Source organism: Panthera tigris, chromosome D2 (genome assembly GCF_018350195.1).
Source record: "Panthera tigris isolate Pti1 chromosome D2, P.tigris_Pti1_mat1.1, whole genome shotgun sequence".
NCBI lineage: Eukaryota > Metazoa > Chordata > Mammalia > Carnivora > Felidae > Panthera > Panthera tigris.
This window is the reverse complement of record NC_056670.1, coordinates 38929515-38948505: the sequence shown is the minus strand read 5'-3', so window position 1 is coordinate 38948505 and position 18991 is coordinate 38929515. Positions and strand designations below refer to the sequence as shown.

Genomic DNA, 18991 nt, shown 5'->3' with positions numbered 1-18991 from the left:
CCTTAAATCCATAGTAAATGATCAGGTAAGAAAAGAAAGTCAATATTATTAGGAAAATCATAGTGATGGAATCCTAAAATATAATTATCTCGTCGAATAAATAAATAGAAAAGGCTCCATAGTTTCCCAGGGAAAGCCCGTAGTCAAAAAACATCCTGCAAACAAATAAGGTTATAATTAATCATTTTTCTAAAGGGACCCCAATATACTCAAGAGCAATTTGATCATCTGATAGCTGTATGCAAAAGCCTACAAGTGCATTGTCTAGTGGCTAGAACTGGTAGGAGAATCTAATTCAATAGCTCAGTAGAAGCTAGGACTAATAATCTGGCCCCAAACGCTCAGATAAATAGGTTTTGGTGATTTTACAAAGAACCTCAAGGGTCCATAAAAATGAGATGTCTTCCTATGGTTACAAAGCTAGTTATTGTCTTCTCAAAAGTGTTCAGAGACTGTTGAGAAAATGATTTTATAGGACACTAGTGAGTTCATCACAACTGCACCAATATCTTTAAATATGGCACCCCTTTCAAGCCTCCTTTTGCTAGCATACTCTATTATAATAGTTCGCTGCTTTAACTAGGCTCCCTTTCTCCAGCCCCTCAGAAGCACTAATATATGGTATTATCTTTGTAGTTCATGTTGTCATTAGTGGTTTTGACAAGCAGGGATCTAAAGTCTAATCATCCATTAAGTGAACCAATAAAATTGAGTTGCTGAATATGTAAACCCCAAGATTACAGCCAAGATCAACGTGTCCTCGCCAAGGTGAGCTTGGTGAATTGTTCCATCAACCCTACTGGCAACAGTCTTCAGCTGTGGCCAGGAGAAATGTATTCTAAACCAGGACAGAATCACTAACATCAACTTTCTTCTTTTAAAACAACAGAAAAATAGGTCCAAGATTAAAATGTTATAATTTTTAGTTCCTCAAAATGACTTATTAAAGTTATTTGTTAAAATACGTGCTGCTACTTATATGTGGCCTTCACAACTCTCAACTCTGACCGGGCTGTGAAACAGAAACTAAGGCTGCCTCAGTCACATTTTAGACCTACCCGATCCGATTCTCCAGGAGTAATACTCATGGGCAGATCTGTAGGCTATGGTTAACTTTTGTCGTCACATCACATCATCTGTTTCTTTTTTTTTTTTTCTTTTTTTTTTTTTTTTTTTCAACGTTTTTTATTTATTTTTGGGACAGAGAGAGACAGAGCATGAACGGGGGAGGGGCAGGGAGAGAGGGAGACACAGAATCGGAAACAGGCTCCAGGCTCCGAGCCATCAGCCCAGAGCCTGACGCGGGGCTCGAACTCACAGACCGCAAGATCGTGACATGGCTGAAGTCGGACGCCCAACCGACTGCGCCACCCAGGCGCCCCACATCATCTGTTTCTGTTCCTCTGTCTAGTATTTCATTCATGTTAACATTTCTGACCACCACGTATTTTCTAGGCACTGTACTACATACTTTCCCATACCGTTTCATGTACACTAAGATTTAGAGATGGACCGACATTTTAATATTTGACAACTCTGATATGATCCCTATTCTTAACAACGCAGACAAAATATTTTAATGTAAATAGGAATAGAGCATAACTTACAGTGTAACTCATTTAGCTCAATGCTGACAGTGTGGTTAGTCAGGCTTCAAATATTAAGAACGTACTGGATTATTTCTTTTTCTTTTTACTTTTTTAAATGTTTATTTATGTTTGAGAAAGAGACAGAGCGCGAGCAGGGGAGGGGCAGAGAGAGAAAGGGACACAGAATCAGAAGCAGGCTCCAGGCTCCACGCTGTCAGCACAGAGCCCGATGTGGGGCTCAAACTCATGAATTGTGAGATCTTGACCTGATCGGATGCTTAATTGACTGAGTCACCCAGGTGCCCCTGGATTATTTCTTTATTTAATAATTTGAGCTAAAGCTACCAGCATGAGTTTAATAATCCATGCTAAAATTGTCTTCTGCACTACAAGTAGGGGTTTCCATTTAAAGAATAATTGTTCTAATTCTATTTCCTGAATTCTTCTAACACTTCTTCAGCTATCCGAGCTTTAAATATTGATTTCCCAAACTTATCAAACGTGATAGAACAAGTGAATATTGAAGATCAAGCTAAAAGACTATTTGGGAAGGATTTTCGTTTAGACTATTTCCCCTAACTTCCTGAATGCCCCAGGGCATTTTCTTTTCCTGTACCACGTGTTGAAGTTGAAGTGTGTTACATAAATTTTCAGGAGATCGACTAGCATCCCAACAGAAATTTAACAGAACTTTTCACTAATACACCTTAATCTTGACAGTCCAATTTTCCTCTCAGAACACTCTGAATTCCCAGAGATGGCTTCTAAATATGGAGCCTCTGTGTACTTAAAGGAGCTTTGCACCACTGAGAGTAGCTTTGGGGGTGCTGGGGAAACCAGAGGAAGCCTTGAAATGGGCTGCTTAGAAACAAGAATGCAAAGTCCCCCTCAAGCCTTGCAGGCTTCAAGCACTATATATCCCTTACCCTGACTGTAACTGCAGCCAAGTGGAATGATTTGTTTGTGAAACAACAAATAGTAGATGACTACCATTTTAGTAGTAAATTTTTATTTGTGATTCCAGGGGCTGTGCGAAATAAAACACCCTTATTTATTCCCGTAATTGAAGGCAAATTGCTTCTGGAATTTCTTCTGAGAAAGACCATCTAAGAACACTGATTTGACATACTAGTCTGTGAAATAAAACCTTTTTTTAAATGTTTATTTTTTATTTTTGAGAGAGAGAGTGAGCAGGGGACGGACAGAGAGAGAAAGAGAGGATCCAAGGTGAGCTCTGCGCTGACAGCAGAAAGCCCAATGCAGGGCTTAAACTCATGATCCGAACCGTGAGATAATGACCTGAACCGAAGTTGGACTGAGCCAGCCAGACTGTGAAATAAAACATTTAATGAATGCACTTTCATAGGGAAAAGCACTGTTTCTATGACGGTTATTTTTATTTCTGAAGTATGTTCTTAACTGATTAAGTTTTTGCTTTTAAAAACCGATGCTGAAGTATATCATGATGTTTAAGCTTGCCTCAGAAGCTCAGAAAATAAAAATCTGCCTGTTCTATCTGATTTCACATCTATCTTATTTATTAATTTTTTTAAAGTAAGCTTTATGCCTAGTGTAGGGCTTGAACTCACAACCCTGAGATTAAGAGTCACATGCTCTAGCGACTGAGCCAGCCAGGCACTCCTGATTCTACATCTATTTTAGTTAAAATAGCAGTTAATTTCTTTTTTTTAGTATCGGTTATGTCTGAAAGCAATCATTAGTGTCACAATAACAACTTAGTAATAAATTTCAATAAGCAATGTAAATGCATTCAATAGTAATGATTGGAAAGAAGAGGAACTTAAATTTACGCTTACAAAATTTAGAAAGAGAAATATCTTAAAAATTAGTAATTTTAACAGGGTGCCTGGAGGGCTCAGTTGGTTAAGTGTCCGACTCTTGGGTTTGGCTCAGGTCATGATCTCATGGTTCATGAGTTAGATTCTCTGCCTCTCCCTCTCTCTCTGCCCCTCCCCTGCTCGCTCTCTCTCTCTCTCAAAATAAATAAATAAACATTTAAAAAATAGTAATTTTAAGATTAGAGAAGGATTTAAATTGGCCAGGAGAACAAAGCATTTTCTTCTTTTTTTTTTTTTTTAATTTTTAACGTTTATTTATTTTTGAGACAGAGAGACAGAGCACGAATGGGGGAGGGGCAGAGAGAGGGAGACACAGAATCTGAAACAGGCTCCAGGCTCTGAGCTGTCAGCACAGAGCCCAACACGGGGCTCAAACTCACGGACCGAGAAATCATGACCTGAGCTGAAGTCAGATGCTTAACCGACTGAGCCACCCAGGCACCCCTAGAACAAAGCATTTTCAAAACTCTCAACTACTTAAGAAATCTCCATGATAAATCAGTGATATGCTACTTGCATATCAATATAGCTGTTTATTAAATCTTCTCTCAGTGATATTACAGAAAATATTTGGTTAACCCATTTTTTATACTTTAAATAAACTACAGTATCCACTTAGAAATAAAAGTACTCATTTACATTTTAGAAAATTACTAGGTGTCTATCACATTTCAGGTGCTGTTCTAAATCCTGAGACATCAGCGAGCACAATGCTTATAATCCCTGTTTCAGTGGAACTAACATCCATCCAATGGGTGGGAGCAGGGAGGGATGGGAGGAGAGAAAATAAACAAGGCAGCAAATAATTAAATAATGTCAGATAGGTAATGGGCTAGAAACAAAATGAAACTGAGTAATGGATAGAAAGTGGAGGGGGGTAAGTTGCTGAAGGGAAACTAACATCACTGTCTCTGCGGTGGGGACTGAGCTGAGACATCTGCGGGAAATTACAAATCCAAGGTAAGTACAAATCCGAAGAAATTACAGGTAAACCTACCTGTAGACCACTAGTACATAGGAATAAAAATCTAACACATGTGGGGCACCTCTGTAGCTCATTTGGTTGAACACTCGACTTCAGCTCAGGTCGTGATCTCATGGTCGGTGGTTTCGAGCCCCGTGTTGGGTTCTGTGCTTTGCATCCTCTGCCCCCTCTCGCTCTGCCCCTCCCCTGCTCATGTGCTCTCTCTCTCTCTCAAAAATAAACAAACATAAAAAAAAAATCTAACACATGAAAAACAGACCTTCTTCTAACATTTGCAGGGTCTATGGCAACAATATAAATGAATGCTCACATACCACGTCTTAACAGTTAGAAGTTGTAACTCAAGATAACAAGGCAGTAAAGGAAATGTATTCCACACTCACACCTTGACAATATCACTGCACCAGAATGTGATGGTATGAGCAAAGCCTGCCTTCAGCTCTTGACCTAGCCCCCTCCTCTTACTTTTGGACTCGAGTCTATACTACAAGGAACCTTATACACCCACATGTGGACTCTTTGTGTTTAACTTCTTGGAAACATTCAAGAAGTTGTTGGATGGTTTCTACAACATCATAATTTTTAGTTTTCCACAAATTTCTTTAGCAATTAATTCCTGTCTCCATCCATACCTTAAATATTTTATTCCTTAAGGCTCTGTTTTTGAGTTCTATTCTTTCCCATTTTACACATCTTCCCTAGGTGACCTCATTCATTTCCATGACTTAAATTATTGTCAGCAGGCCAGTAACTGTCTCCTTAGTGCCGTGTTTTTCTCTAAGACTGTCTGTTTGATAATTACACTCGGAAGTCTCTCCTAGCTCAACATGTCTGAAGCTGATTTTATTCTTTTCTCCCCCAACCTTGTTCCAGTCTTCTCTGCCTCAGTAAATAGCACCCTCCCATCTGAGTTGCACAAGTGAGAAATCTGGGAGTCATTCTTTACACTGCCCTTTTCTTTACCTCTTTCCTCCACATCCAGTCAGTCACTAATTACAACAATTCCATTTCCTCAGTATCTTTTTTTAAATTTTATTTAAATAAAATTATTTAAATAAAATTAAATAAACGTTTATTCATTTTTCAGAGACGGAGAGAGACAGGGCATGAGCAGGGTAGGGGCAGAGAGAGAGGGAGACACAGAATCTGAAGTTGGCTCCAGGCTCTGAGCTGTCAGCACAGAGCTCGATGCAGGGCTCGAACCCACAGACCGTGAGATCATGACCCTCGCTGAAGTCAGACGCTTAACCGACTGAGCCACCCAGGTGCCCCAGTATCTCTCAAATCTACCCATTTATCTATAACCCCTGTGGACACTATCAATATTGTTCAAACCACTGTTTTTTCTTTCTTTCTTTGTTTCTTTCTTACTTAAGAGAGGTCTTTAGATTTAAAAAAAAAAATGTTTATTTGTGTTTTTGATAGAGAGAAAGCGTGAGCTGGGGAGGAGCAGACAGAGAGGGAGACACAGTATCTGAAGCAGGCTCCAGGCTCTGAGCTGTCAGCACAGAGCCTGATGTGGGGTTTGAACTCAGAATCTGTGAGGTCACGACCTGAGCCAGAGTGGGATGCCCAACCTACTGAGCCACCCAGGCGCCCCAGCTGTGTGTTCTTTATGAATTGACAAAAACTACTCACATCTGAGTAAAGATCTTCTGTACCTTCATCTGGATTCCTTATGTGTGCATGATGGTCTGATGGTAAGACCCCTGGTTATGTCCCTACCACTCTTCCCCACCATAATCAGGGGTGTGGGGAGGGGAGCCACGGAGGACTACATATCTTGCTGGGCTCAGAGCATGATGGTGGAAGATATGGTTTCCCTAGCCATTTTGCCTCTTCAACAACTTTTATCCTGAGTTATCCCTCCTATTATCTCCCTTGCTGCAGACTAATACCAGAAGAGGCATACTGAAAAACAATAGCCTAAAATTAGGGAAGTTCTTGAAAACTCTTGGTAAAGGTTTGGTTAGGACTGTACTTTGTAGATTACTGTAGGTCAGATTTGATAAAGGGACTGCATGTGGGTTGAAGAAGTAGGACAGAGAATGACTGAGGGAGGCAGTAGAAATTAAGCCATGGTTTAATCCAGAAGGACGGTAAGTAATGTTACCCAATCAGTAATGTTACCCAACAGAACTCTTGGCAGCTGACTAGATATGAGGGCAGCCAAAGGTGGGCAGGAGGGAATCTGGATTCCCGGAAGAAGGAAATGGCTATTAACATAAACAGGGGAGCCTTGGTGGGACTGACCCTGTGGATAATAGTGGACATGTCTTTTAAGTGCGGTGTAACACCTAGTAAAGGTGACCAACAGGCAAGTGGAGGGAGGCTAAGGCTGCAGACATTAAGGCTGGAGTCATCCAGATGGAGGCAAAAACTGAATCTCAAAGGTATGATTATAAATATAGAGAAAAGATCATGGGAAAAACCTGTGTCTAGAAGACAAGAAGTAAAAAGAAAGCTGAGAAAGCACAGGTATTCAGAGAGAGAGGAGGACCAAGAAAGTGATGTGATGGGAAAAAATTAGTACTAAGAAAAGCTGTCTAGGACTGGTAACTCCAATGTTGACAGGCACTGTGATTTATCTGGGAAATGGATTGCATCACATATCCTGGAATTCATTCTTTATAAAATTTATCTATTTATTTTGAGAGAGAGCGAGAGCGAGCACACGTGCATGAGTTGGAGAGGGGCCAGAGAGAGAATTCCAAGCAGGCTCTGAGCTGTCTGCACAGGGCCCGAAGCAGGACTTGATTCCATGACCCTGGGATCAAGACCTGAGCAGAGACCAAGAGTCGGACGCTCAACTGAATGAGCCACCCAGGTGCCCTGTGGAATTCATTCTTTAAAACCCAGACCACGGGTGCCTGGGTGGCTCAGTCAGTTAAGCATGGGACTCTTGATTTCGGCTCAGGTTATGATTTCACGGTTCATGCGTGGGTTCAAGCCCCCAAGTCAGGCTCTGTGCTCACAGTGCAGAGACTGCTTGGGATTCTATCTCTATGCCCCTCCCCTTCTTGCACTCGTGCATTTGTGCTCTCTCTCAAACTTTAAAATTAAAAAAAAAAAAAAAAAAAGGTAGTCCAGTACACTCATGTTAAAAAATGAGGACACAGAACCTTGGCTGTTCCCATGTCAACGAAAGAAGTTATGGAAATATTCCACACCTCATAGAGCATGGTCCTTAAGAGTGCCAGAATGCTTGGCTACCACTTGATTTCCAGTATTCCTGCCCACTTACATGACTTTGGACATTTCTATGTGCTGTTTCCTCTTCTTTCATGTGAGGGACAATAATCTGCTGTGCGGAGTTGTTTTCAGAATTACACTTAGCACAGGGTCTGATGCAAAGGCCCAGGAATTATCATCAAAACTTATAAAGCGCTATGGGCGAGAGACTTTTGTGAGTGCTGTTATTATAGGTAGGTATTAACTCATTTAATCCACCGAAAAGCCCTGAGGTAGGAATAGATATATTCCCATTATACAGATGAAGAAACAGACCCCATGTCAAGACAAGACCTATCTTAACTGCAGTTTCATTCTCCATCCCACTCCCCGGATGTGAACTTCAACCAGCCACATTGGAATTATCTCGGTCAACCCCTTACCCTTTGGCAGGGATGCATTGCCTAAAACAATGCAATCCTTGGTAATAAATTGCTTTTATGCCCTCTCTTTACCTTAAAAACAAACAAACAACCCAAAGCCTTTTCTGCAGCTCAGCAGAGCTCCTTTTGATTTGCTAGATGGGCGCTGCCCCACTCAGGAATCCTTCAGTAAAGCCAATTTGATCAATTACTCACTTGAATTTTTGTTATTTAATAGTGACTAGTGTAGGCTTAAGCCACAAATGAGTGGCACAGGCAGGACTTAAACCCAAGCCGTCTACTCCACAGCCCCTGCTCACAAGTGCTGTGCAGTATGATACATCTTCACTAATGAAGAGGAAAAGCATCCCTTCACTCAGACTCGTGGTTATTGGAGGCGCAAAGCACCATCTATTCCAACACTTTCCTCTTAAGCCCGGGAAAGGGCCATGCACAGAGGGGGTGTTCCCTGCGAGACGACGACCGGTCCAGCAGGCCAGAGGCCAGCAAGCCTCGCTGTCCGAGTTTCCCAACACGCAGGTGCCTCGGGCTCCCGGGAGTAAGGAGGGAGGGAGGAGCGCTCGCCCAGGCCCCGCCCCGCCTCTCCGCGCGCAGCGGAGCGCCCCGCCTCGCCCTCTCGCTGAAGTGCCGCAACCATGGGGACAGCGGCAGGCGGTAAAGCGTACTTCCAGAGGTGCAGTCTTTTGTGGTTCACCGTCATCATCCTTTCATTTGGGTATTACACGGTAAGGGCAGCGGCCGCCCTGAGCGGTCCGAAGCGCGGAGCAAGCGCTCCTCCGAGCGCAGGACCCGAGCCAGCCAGGCCGGAGGGGTCGCGCAAGCGCAATTAGGCTCGGAGCCCCGGGGGCGGGGACCGGGCCGGGAAAGAAGACGCAGGCGCACTCGTGTGCCCGCGCCTCTCCCGGGTCTCGCGGTTCTGAGAAACCTGCTGCCCAGGCTTTGTCGGGATGGGGGCGGGGGCGGGGATGGTTCCCCATCCCACGATTCAGTGTGTAGATCTTTCAAGATGGTGGTGACGAAGTCCGAGGCCGGCAGGGCTGCTTCTGCCTACTTCCGTCGAGCCAGACGTTTGCCCTCGCTGGTCACCGTCCTGGGACTGGGCTATTTCGCGGTGAGGAGTAGGGAGGGGTGGTGCATCTATTTGGGCCCTCCAGGCCCTCGTAGGGCGAGGGGAGCACAGGCAGCGAGGTCTCGCGCTTGCGCGTCCGGCGGTTGCCTAGGTTACTGTCGTAAGCGGAAGGTCGGTGGGCTCACGGGATGGTTTCTACTCCACCTGTTCCTCCTTTGCGTCCTCGCCCCTCCACACTTACTGCGGCATAACCGGGTGTGAGTAGAGTTCACCGAGGAGGAATTCACGTTGACAGGCTGCCGTAGGCCTGCCGGCTCAGAATAGGGCTTCCGAAGCAGAATGTTTGAGGCAGTTAGAATTGTTTGGAAAACGGGGATAAACCTAAAGAAGGGATAGACAGGATATAAATGTTATGGCATAGATGTGGTATCAGGAAGAAGGGATCTCTGCTGAGAGAGGAGCGACTTTTGTCTGGCTGACAGTTCATTTAAAGGATAATAGGAAAGATGCCTGGAAAAGTAGCTTGGGGACTAGGTTGGTATAATTTTGAAGAGAGGGAAATCTATTTGGATCTTGACGGGGAGATCCTTGGACACTGGGGCTTAGAAGTGTGTTGTCGTGTCCGCAGTGTTGTTTGTTGTCAAATCTGAGCTCCTTGACTCTGATTTCCTCATATGTAAAATGGAGGGATTGAACCGAAATTCTGCAAAGGTGCATTTCTGTTCTATGGTTCTGCATTCCTGACTAGTTAGAAAAATAGGTGGAGGAAAGTGTTGGGGACCTCAAATTGGGGTATTATGGGGCTGGCAGGTGCTGCCCCTTCCATTCCCTTTGGTTTTGGAAGGTGCAGTGATATTTTAAGCTTTATTTAAATTTTAGATGTGTTACAACATGATGGGAGAGGTAGGACTGCTCTTGCCTGAGATCTGAATGAGACAATAACGTTTTGGACCTGTTGGCATTTAATTATTCTCAGAAAAATCCGGCAGAGGTTACAACATAGAGATTAAAGGAAAGTCGATCAGATTACACAAACCTAATGTGATTAGGTAGTTGGTGTTAGCACTTCACAAACTTGGCTCACATATTTTTCAGCTCTGAGGTGGATCATTCCCAGTTTTAGAGGTAGGAAGAGTGAAAGAAGTGAAGGAATTCTAAATTAAATGGGGGTTTGGTTCAAGCTGTAGCTTCTGTCGTAAAGAAACTACCAAGGACGCGGAAACTTAAACATTTATTAGTAACCTGTATAAAAATAATGTTTTGGGTGGAATTCATTAAAAATAGAAGTCATCCAGCCTGGACACTGAGTCTGATAATCACACAGCTTCCTTGTCATAAATCTCCCAGCCAGATAACTTTTAGGAAATATTAAGTGGAGGGGCACCTGGGTGGCTCAGTCAGTTAAGTGTCTGACTGTTGATGTAGGCTCAGGTCCTGATCTCACAGTTTTGTGAGTTCGAGCCCCACATCGGGCTCTGTGCTGACAGTGTGGAGCCTGCTTGGGATTCTCCCTCACTCTCTGCCCCTCCCCCACTCGCACTGTCTTCTCTTTCTCTTAAATAAATAAAACTTCAAAAAAAAAAAAAAAAAAAGAAAACAGAAGTGGAGAATGGAAACCCAAATGACTTAATTCAGAGTTTCTTTGGTCTTTAGTTGTTTTTGTAGAATCTGGGTTATTTCATAGTTTCTTTGAAAAATAAACCTGTGCTGATTTCAGCACCCTAATAGGTATTCTGTGCCTCTGATTCTCTTTCAGTGGGTTGTCTTCTGGCCTCAGAGTATTCCTTACCAGAGCCTAGGGCCGCTGGGCCTCTTCAGTCAGTACTTGGTGGACCATCATCACACCCTCCTGCGCAGTGGGTAAGGAGAGCTCCGGAAGTGGAGTGTGGCCAGCTCCAGCCCTACCGAAGACCTGGAAAGCCTGCACTTGCCTTTAGATATCTAAGAGTGTTGCTGGTTCACATTAAGGCACCTTTCTTTTTGAGGTTTCTGTGTTAGATTTCATCAGCAGATAACCATCACCTTAAGCAAGGCTGACTTTTGTTTCAGGTATTGGCTTGCCTGGCTGATTCACGTGGGAGAGGCCTTATATGCCATGGTTTTGTGCAAGTAAGTGTTGGGGTTTTTTTGTTTGTTTGTTTTTTGCAAGTAACTGTTTTTAATAGGTCTTTATCATTTTTCTCTTGGTATCTAATGTAAGTTAAGAGTAGCCACATTTAAATAATTCATGCCTTTGTAGGCCAAGAGCATTCTCAGGGTAGGGTTGAATCACCATGCCTAATACTGAGCCTAGCCCAGAGGGAGTGCTCAGTAAATATTTAACAAATGGATTCATTTCATTTGTGTTGGCTAGTCAACTAATGAGCTACTTAATTTAGATGGTTTTCTCATTTAAAAAAAAAAAAAAATTCTCTAAATAGCCCCAACTAGAACAGAAGATTTGGAGTTTGCTTTCTAGTTTGAAAAAGAGCCAAGTTAGGGGAGCCTGGGTGGCCCAGTTGGTTGCGCATCTGACTTCGGCTCAGGTCATGATCTCACAGTTCGTGGGTTCAAGCCCTGCGTCGGGCTCTGTGCTGACAGCTCAGAGCCTGGAGGCTGCTATAGGCTCTGTGTCTCCCTCTCTCTCTGCCCCTTCCCCTATTTGTGCTCTTGCCTTTCTCTCTCTCTCTCAAAAATAAATAAACACTAAAAAAAAATTTTTTTTTAATAAAAAAAGAAAAAGAGCCAAGTTATGGACATAGGCCATCGATTCTCAGATTCTCAGTCCTAGTTTCATGACTGAATCACCTGAGGAGCTTTCTCGGAATACACATGTCTGGTTTCCAGACCCAGAGATCCTGATTTGGTGGGCCTTGCTTCAGAAATGGGAATATGTTCTTTGTTTTCAAGCTCCACAAATAATTCTGGGTTAATTCTGCAAGTTAAAAAAAAAAAAAAGAAGCCTCTGGACTAGACCCTACTCAGCAGATGCCAGCATAAGTTAATACTATGTGAGCATATTTGGAAAGATTCTCTTTCCATTAGTACTTTACGTAAGCGTGTAGAGACAGCATGCTGTCATGAAGCAATGGTTACCGTCATGCCAAATTTACTTTGCAATTAATTTTTTTCTGGTCGAGATGAACTATCACCTCTATTATTGTATTCTAAAGGTGAGAACTAAGATACTTTATAACAACTATCTTTTAATAATAAAAGTAATTAATATTTATTGGGTGCACACTCTGCCAGACCCCGGTTAAGTGCTTCAAATAGATTATGTCACTCTGTCTTCTGATTTATGAAACAAGCTGGGCTTTCTAGGAGAGGAGCAGAAAGCTGCTTTATTTTTTCTCACCCCTCTCCAGTTACACTCTCCCTATGGGTTATTGTCTGCCTCCCACTGGACCGTGGATGAAATCTGAAGTGGTTCCATAGGTTTTCCAGTCACTCTCTGATGTAATCCAGTCTAGTCCAGGCTATTTATTAAAACGATGAAACTGTTAACCAAAGTCAAAAGTGTCTGTTCTCATCCAGCTGGGGCTCAGGAGGCTGCCCTGGGGAAGAGAGTGTAGTTAGTGTCTTCTCTCTCGGGCCACCTCTTTTTCCTATTTGTTAGCGACAGCTGCTTGTGGCCCACCAGGGTGGGAGTAAGTTTGGGGAAACAGGGCACGGTCCGCCTTGTGGTCAGGCAGCTGGGGGCTGTGGATGTTGCATGCCCGGTGTTGGCTCGTTTTCTCCGGCGGAGGCCCGGTGGGTTTTTGAGAAAGCAGCCATCACTGGGGATCAGTCTCCCTTCTGCATTTCCCTTGATGGTTCCTTCCGCTGCCTCCTCCAGCCTGCCACCTGCAGTTTCCCTGCAGGATCTGTGGTTGAGGGGAAGCTTTCTTTTACTGAGATCTCTTCTACCCTTCAATTAGGGCCTCTGGGCCAGGGTCCCTTTTCAGCCCACCCACGCCTGTGGCCTTCCACCAGATCTGGATGGCTCACAGTAACAGCTTCTTTGTCCTCCCAGTGGGATAATCGGCAGATACATGCACTTCCCACTGCAGTCGTGTATGTTTGGTCTCCCATCAGGCAAGCTTTACCTGAGTCTTAACTTTAGAGTCAGATATTAATCTCTTCCCCTAAATTCCAGGGGACTCGGGTCAGGCTCTCCAAGTGGGTCTGTTGAAGCTGTTCTTTGAGTCTGACTTGTGACGGGAAATGCCGCAGCACTTGGCCCCTTCAGCCTTGCATTGAAATCTTAGCTTGGAGGCGTGTGGTCTAACCCCTCGAATTTACAGTGTTGGAGTATTTGACGCCTGTTCTGTTATGGGCATTTGGAGCCTCTAGTGAAAACCGAAAGACTCAAATTTAACATCCTGCTATCCAAGTCTTTGAAGGGTAGAGGAAGAGCAGGCATAGAGAGGTGAGGTCACTCTTATTATGTTCTTGAAGTTATTTCTTTATGGTCTCACATGTTGCAGTATATCATTAGTCACCGTACATCAGAATAAATACTCCATTTGAATTGTGAATGAGTGAATGAATGAATTTAAGTGAATGTATTTTTGTAACCTCCCAAATCACACTATCAAGCCATAAAAAGGAATTGGTGAATCCCTTTTAACCAGAGAAAAGATTGGTCTATGTGTTTGACTTCATAGCCACCCTAATATATATAAATGTAGATATCAACTCTTCTGTAACTTTTTCCATTGTCGTATATGCCTATTTTTTCATGTCTACACCTATAAATTTACCTCATTCATTTTATTAGTGCAAAGTATTCTGTTCCATGGCTGTGCCTCACTGTATTTCACAAATCCCCCCTCTGATGGACTTTTAAGTCTCTAGTTTTTTATTGTTATAAATAATACTGCATGAACATGAATTCCTCATATATCCTGGCCCTTGTGTTGTTGCTGATTAAAGGGAAAGCTTTCAAATTTTGCACTGTTTTTTCTAGAGTCACGTAGACCTCCTCTATTAGAGTAAGGAAGTTCCATCCTGTTTCTAAGTTAGCTGAGAACCTGTATTCAGAATGGATGTTGTCATTTCTCAGATGCTTCTGCATGTATCCAGATGATCATAGGATTTTTCTCCTTTAATCTGTTAGCGTGGAAAACAATATCATTTCTACGTATACTATTCTAAATTAGAATTCATCCACATAAGACTTATTTATATACAGATGAGACCAGCAAGCCATTCACTCCCATTAGGCCATTTTCTTTTGAGCTCTGTTTCAAGCAATTTAGTTTGCAGCCGGGTGTTTATTATTTCCGTGAGCCAGGCTTTTGACTAAGCACTGTGTGTATGTTATCTCCTAAATCATCCCCAAACTTGCTGGGATAAATACTGATACTTCTGTTTTTCAGAGGAGGACACAGAGTCTAAGAGAGGAGTGGCTTGCCCAGCCGTCACAGCTGGTAGTTGGCCAAGCTAGGATTTACATCTGGTCAACCTTCAAAACTCTTCCTCTGAAGGCATCCCAGTGCTTTTTAACCCTCCGCTCATCGAAGTCACAGGAGAAACTTTTTTTAAAAAATTTTTTAAACATTTATTTATTATTGAGAGACAGGGGAGGGGCAGAGAGAGAGGGAGACACAGAATCCGAAGCAGGTTCCAGGCTCTGAGCTGTCAGCACAGATCCCGACACGGGGCTCAAACTCACAAACCGCAAGATCATGACCTGAGCCGAAGTCAGACGCTTAACCGACTGAGCCACCCAGGTGCCCCGAGAAATAGTTTCATAATTCCATGCCCTAGGCAGTAGCCAGACTGCGTCTGAGGGAAGAGTGTACCATCCTGAATGCACAAGAAAAATGAAAATAAATGAACTAACCATGTGAGTTAAGAAACTAGAGGAAAATGGCAAAAATAAACCTAATGAAAGTAGATAGAAGGAATATATATATATTTTTAAAGTTTATTTACTTATTTTGAGAGAGAGAGTAGGAGGAACAGATAGAGAGGGAGAGAGAATCCCAGGCAGGCTCCATGCTGTCAGTACAAAGCCTGATGTGGGGCTTGAACTCATGACCTGAGCCGAGATCAAGAGTTGGACACCCAACCGACCGAGCCACCCAGGCGCCCCTAGAAGGAATACATTTTTTAAGAAAATGGAAGACTAGGGGCTCCTGGGTGGCCCAGTTGATTGAGCGTCCGACTTCGACTCAGGTCACGATCTCATGGTTTGTGGGTTCGAGCCCCACGTCGGGTTCTGTGCTGCCAGCTCGGAGCCTGGAGCCTGCTTTGGATTCTGTGTCTCCCTCCCTCTCTGCCCCTCCCCTGCTTGTACTCTGTATCTCTTTCTCTCAAAAATAAATAAACCTTAAAAAATTTTTTAATAAATAATTAAAAAAATAAAAAATGGAAGACTAACTCTTATGAAACCATAACATAAAAATTCTGGTGGTTAAGTTTTTCTTTTTTCTTTTTTCTTTTTTCTTTTTTTTTAGGTCTAAAGGCATCACGGACGGTCGGGCTCAAGTGCTGTGGTTCCTACAAACTTTCCTCTTCGGGGTGGCATCTCTCTCCATCTTAATTGCTTACAGACCAAAATGCCAAAAACAAACTTAAGGAAGATATTCAAATGCTTTCTCTACACTTTTGGCCTTCCACTTCACTGTTTTGGGGGCAAGGAAGATGCTGACTTTACTTGATCTTTCTACTTTGCAGAAGTTGAAGACCGTCTAGTTAGTCATTATTCTTTCATATGCTCTGGTTGAGCTTGACTGGATGACAAGAAAGGATTTAAGCTTCCCAGTTCTGTAGACAGACTATTAGGCAGAGGGTTTCCAGCTACCTTCTTGAGGTCGTTGGCAGTGCTGGTGCTCATTCTGTTGTCTGGTTTAAGCTGTGCACCAGAATTGTCTGGTGGTATAATTTTGCTCCCACCTTCTGAGTAAACCCCATCTCAGCTCTCTTTTCCCCCAGTTTTTTCCACCTTTCTGAACCAAGACAGAGTGACATTTCCACAACACCTCAATTCCACACACGGTAGGCATCTGTAAGGCAGGATCTCATCCTCTTGAACTTCCTTTTCTCACACCACCAAGAAAAGATCAGAAAGATGAGCAGGTGCATGGAATGGGCCAGGCTGAGCAGTAACAGAGACACAGAGGACACGCTGAGCACCGAGAGGAGAGGATTGGGGGACGCCTTCCCTGATCCTGCCAGCCCGAAGCCGTCCTTCCCTCCACGCGGCCCCTAGGACATAGCACTCTGTGGTGTGCAAGGGTCTGAAGGCCACTGCTGGATTGCTCCTTCCAGGCAGGATCACATCTCAGATTTATTTTTGTTTCAGCACCTGGCCCATTGCTTTGCACACAGGTGTCCTACCAGTGTTTTTTCGAACAAAGGACAGAAACCGATGCAACTTTCCACGTGTTCAGTGTCATTCCAGTTGTTCTGTGAAAACTGCAGAACTCACTCAGTGTATTCTCTTCTCAGAGAGAAGCACAGGACTGCCCTTGGCTGGTAGCGCCACCTTTCTGTGGGTTCCCCATTAGGAAACCTGTATCTTTTTCTTAGTCATTTTCTCCAGACTCTAACATCTCCCTCCTGCTCTGGCTTACTCTAACACAGATGTTCCTGAGCTAGAGATTCTAACTGGAAGCTAGCGACTACCTCTCCCATTCACCTGATTAGACCTTTTTACTACTGACTGGTCAGGGCAGAAGGGTCACTGACTCCGTCCCCTGACCTTGGCCAGAATGGCTCAGTCACCTAGGAGCCATTGAGATTCCTTCCCAGGAGGATCTGTTCCCCAGGGACTAGACCTTATTTTCCTTCTATGATGCAGGAGGGCATGTTACCTGTTTCAAGCAAACGTTTATGAGAGGCAGCCCGCTCACCCCTAAAGAGGCCCCAAGTAAAAGTACAACCCTGAGAGATGATGGACTATGAATTGTTTCTGGTGGCGATCACTTTCTACAACTAAATCTCAGTCTTTCCAGTTTCTCTGGTGGTGAAGGGGTTGCCTTTTGGTGAAGAGACAGATTTTTAATCATAGAGTTAAACATCATGGAAATCCAACCCAGATTTTTTAAACGCATGGCCCTGTCAAAAGAGAAATAGTAATGACAATATTACAGTAATGGTGACGGCAACGATATGGCAGATTATTGAATAAAATGGATTAACTTGAATAAATGCTGTGAATTGCCTTTTCTATTCAAATACTTTTTTGTATGTCAGTTTTGTTATTGTCGCACATTTGATTTTACTCTTCTAGGTAGACTCTATTATGGAACTGTTCGTACAGTTCAGATATTGAGGCTTTTTTTCCATGGATAAAGAAACGTAGAGGGGCGCCTGGGTGGCTCAGTGGATTAAGCGTCCGACTTCAGCTCAGGTCATGATCTCACGGTTTGCAAGTTCAAGCCCGGCGTTGGGCTCTGTGCTGACAGCCCAGAGCCTGGAGCCTGCTTCAGATTCTGTCTCCCTCTCTGCCCCTCCCATGCTCATGTTGTCTCTGTCTCTCAATAATAAATAAACGTTTAAAAAAAAAAAAAAACAAACGTAGAATGCCCTAGTTGCAGGGCATATGCTCCTCGTTATATTTACAGAGCTGCCCAGGGCCCGCTTACCTCCATGCACACAGAGTCATCGGTGGACGTGAGTGTCTCCTTTCGCTGTAGGAGTGTTCCCCTTTTGTTTTCATTTATATTTCATTCAGCATCTGATACAGTCTATGCAGCAGGCAAGAGGAATATTTGTGCTCTTTTACGTGCCAAAAGTATATAATCTCACTTGCGGGTATTATCCTGGCTTACAGCAAAAAAAGGATCTTAATGAGCGCACAGTGTAGGTCATTTTGTAGACCCATAAACTGCATCCCATCGAGGTGAAGTAACAACATCACATGGAGAGGCCAGACCTCAGCTGGATCTTGTGTCTCTCCCCTCCTCTGCAGCCCAGGAGCATAGAAATTAAGCCTGTGAAGCAAAAAATAAACAAATACAGAGATCTGTTGGCTTTGTGTTGCAGCTGTAATGGTGATAGGGGAGAAACATCCTTGTTGAGTTTGGATGAGAAAGGACCAGAAGCACCTTAATGGAAGCAACCGTGGGAGGCAGACAAACTAACCTGTTTTCTCCTGCCCCTACCCCGAAGATGTTGGGAGCATGTGTAGTTTGGAAGAACAAAAAAGAAAGGACTAATGGAAAAAACTAATGACCTCACCACTTAAATAGTAACAGACCTGTTTATAGTTTCTCCTTATAAACATTCAACTTATTTAGGACTCCATGCAGTCTACGTCTAAACATGTTTTCAAGCCACGGTTTTAAAACAAGTCTTGGGCTTAAGAGGTCCTATTCCAGATGGAGGTTCTTTGGCAAAACAGCTTGCCATCTGCGGGCCGTACGTATTTACATACACGGGGGGTCTGAAGACACACAAGGACAGTCTGAGCACCTGCCGTTGAGATTAGAGAACCCTGCAATCACATTTTTATCTTTGCCTGGACCCTTCCTGGAACCTTGTTAATTAAAGCTCTTAGTTTGGCATAAATATCATTGATCTGCCCTTTATTGGCCCAGGCAAAAAGATGCTGGTAGGGCAGCTGAGTAATGTCTGTGTAAGCATAGGAGGCACCTGTCTGCAAGGCTCCTTGTCTGCCTCAAATTGGGAATTAGGGTTCTCTCTTCATCAAGGTTAGACAAGTGAGAGACTAATTGTCATTTCACATTTCTCTTTATGAGGAAGAACACTATCCTTTGATTCCATAGCGGATATTTGAAAATCCTATTCAAAATACTGTATTTGTCATTTCTATGACCATTTTAAGATGGCTACTAGGCTTTCTTGATAGGATTGAGTTTACCGATTGCCTCCTTTTTGTTTGTAGTGAGGCATAAAGGTGGCTTAGGGAAAAAGCCTTTGACACCCTAGTACTGTCAGGG

General features: G+C 43.4%; 1 protein-coding gene across 1 annotated transcript; it reads left to right on the top strand.

Moving 5' to 3' along the window:
- Nucleotides 1-8633: 8633 nt before the first annotated feature.
- On the top strand, nucleotides 8634-17228 carry TMEM254 (transmembrane protein 254). Its single transcript, XM_007095611.2, has 4 exons — nucleotides 8634-8772; nucleotides 10873-10976; nucleotides 11166-11225; nucleotides 15542-17228. The coding sequence occupies exons 1-4, from the start codon at nucleotides 8683-8685 to the stop codon at nucleotides 15660-15662; spliced, it is 375 nt and encodes a 124-aa protein (XP_007095673.1). The 5' UTR covers nucleotides 8634-8682; the 3' UTR covers nucleotides 15663-17228.
- The last annotated feature ends 1763 nt before the right edge of the window (nucleotides 17229-18991 follow it).

Excerpts from the sequence above, each read along its gene's own strand:
- TMEM254 (XM_007095611.2), top strand. The coding sequence starts at position 8,683 with ATGGGGACAGCGGCAGGCGGTAAAGCGTACTTCCAGAGGTGCAGTCTT. Across the intron at positions 8,773-10,872 it reads TTTCATTTGGGTATTACACG|TGGGTTGTCTTCTGGCCTCA; the intron begins GTAAGGGCAGCG and ends ATTCTCTTTCAG. Across the intron at positions 10,977-11,165 it reads CACACCCTCCTGCGCAGTGG|GTATTGGCTTGCCTGGCTGA; the intron begins GTAAGGAGAGCT and ends CTTTTGTTTCAG.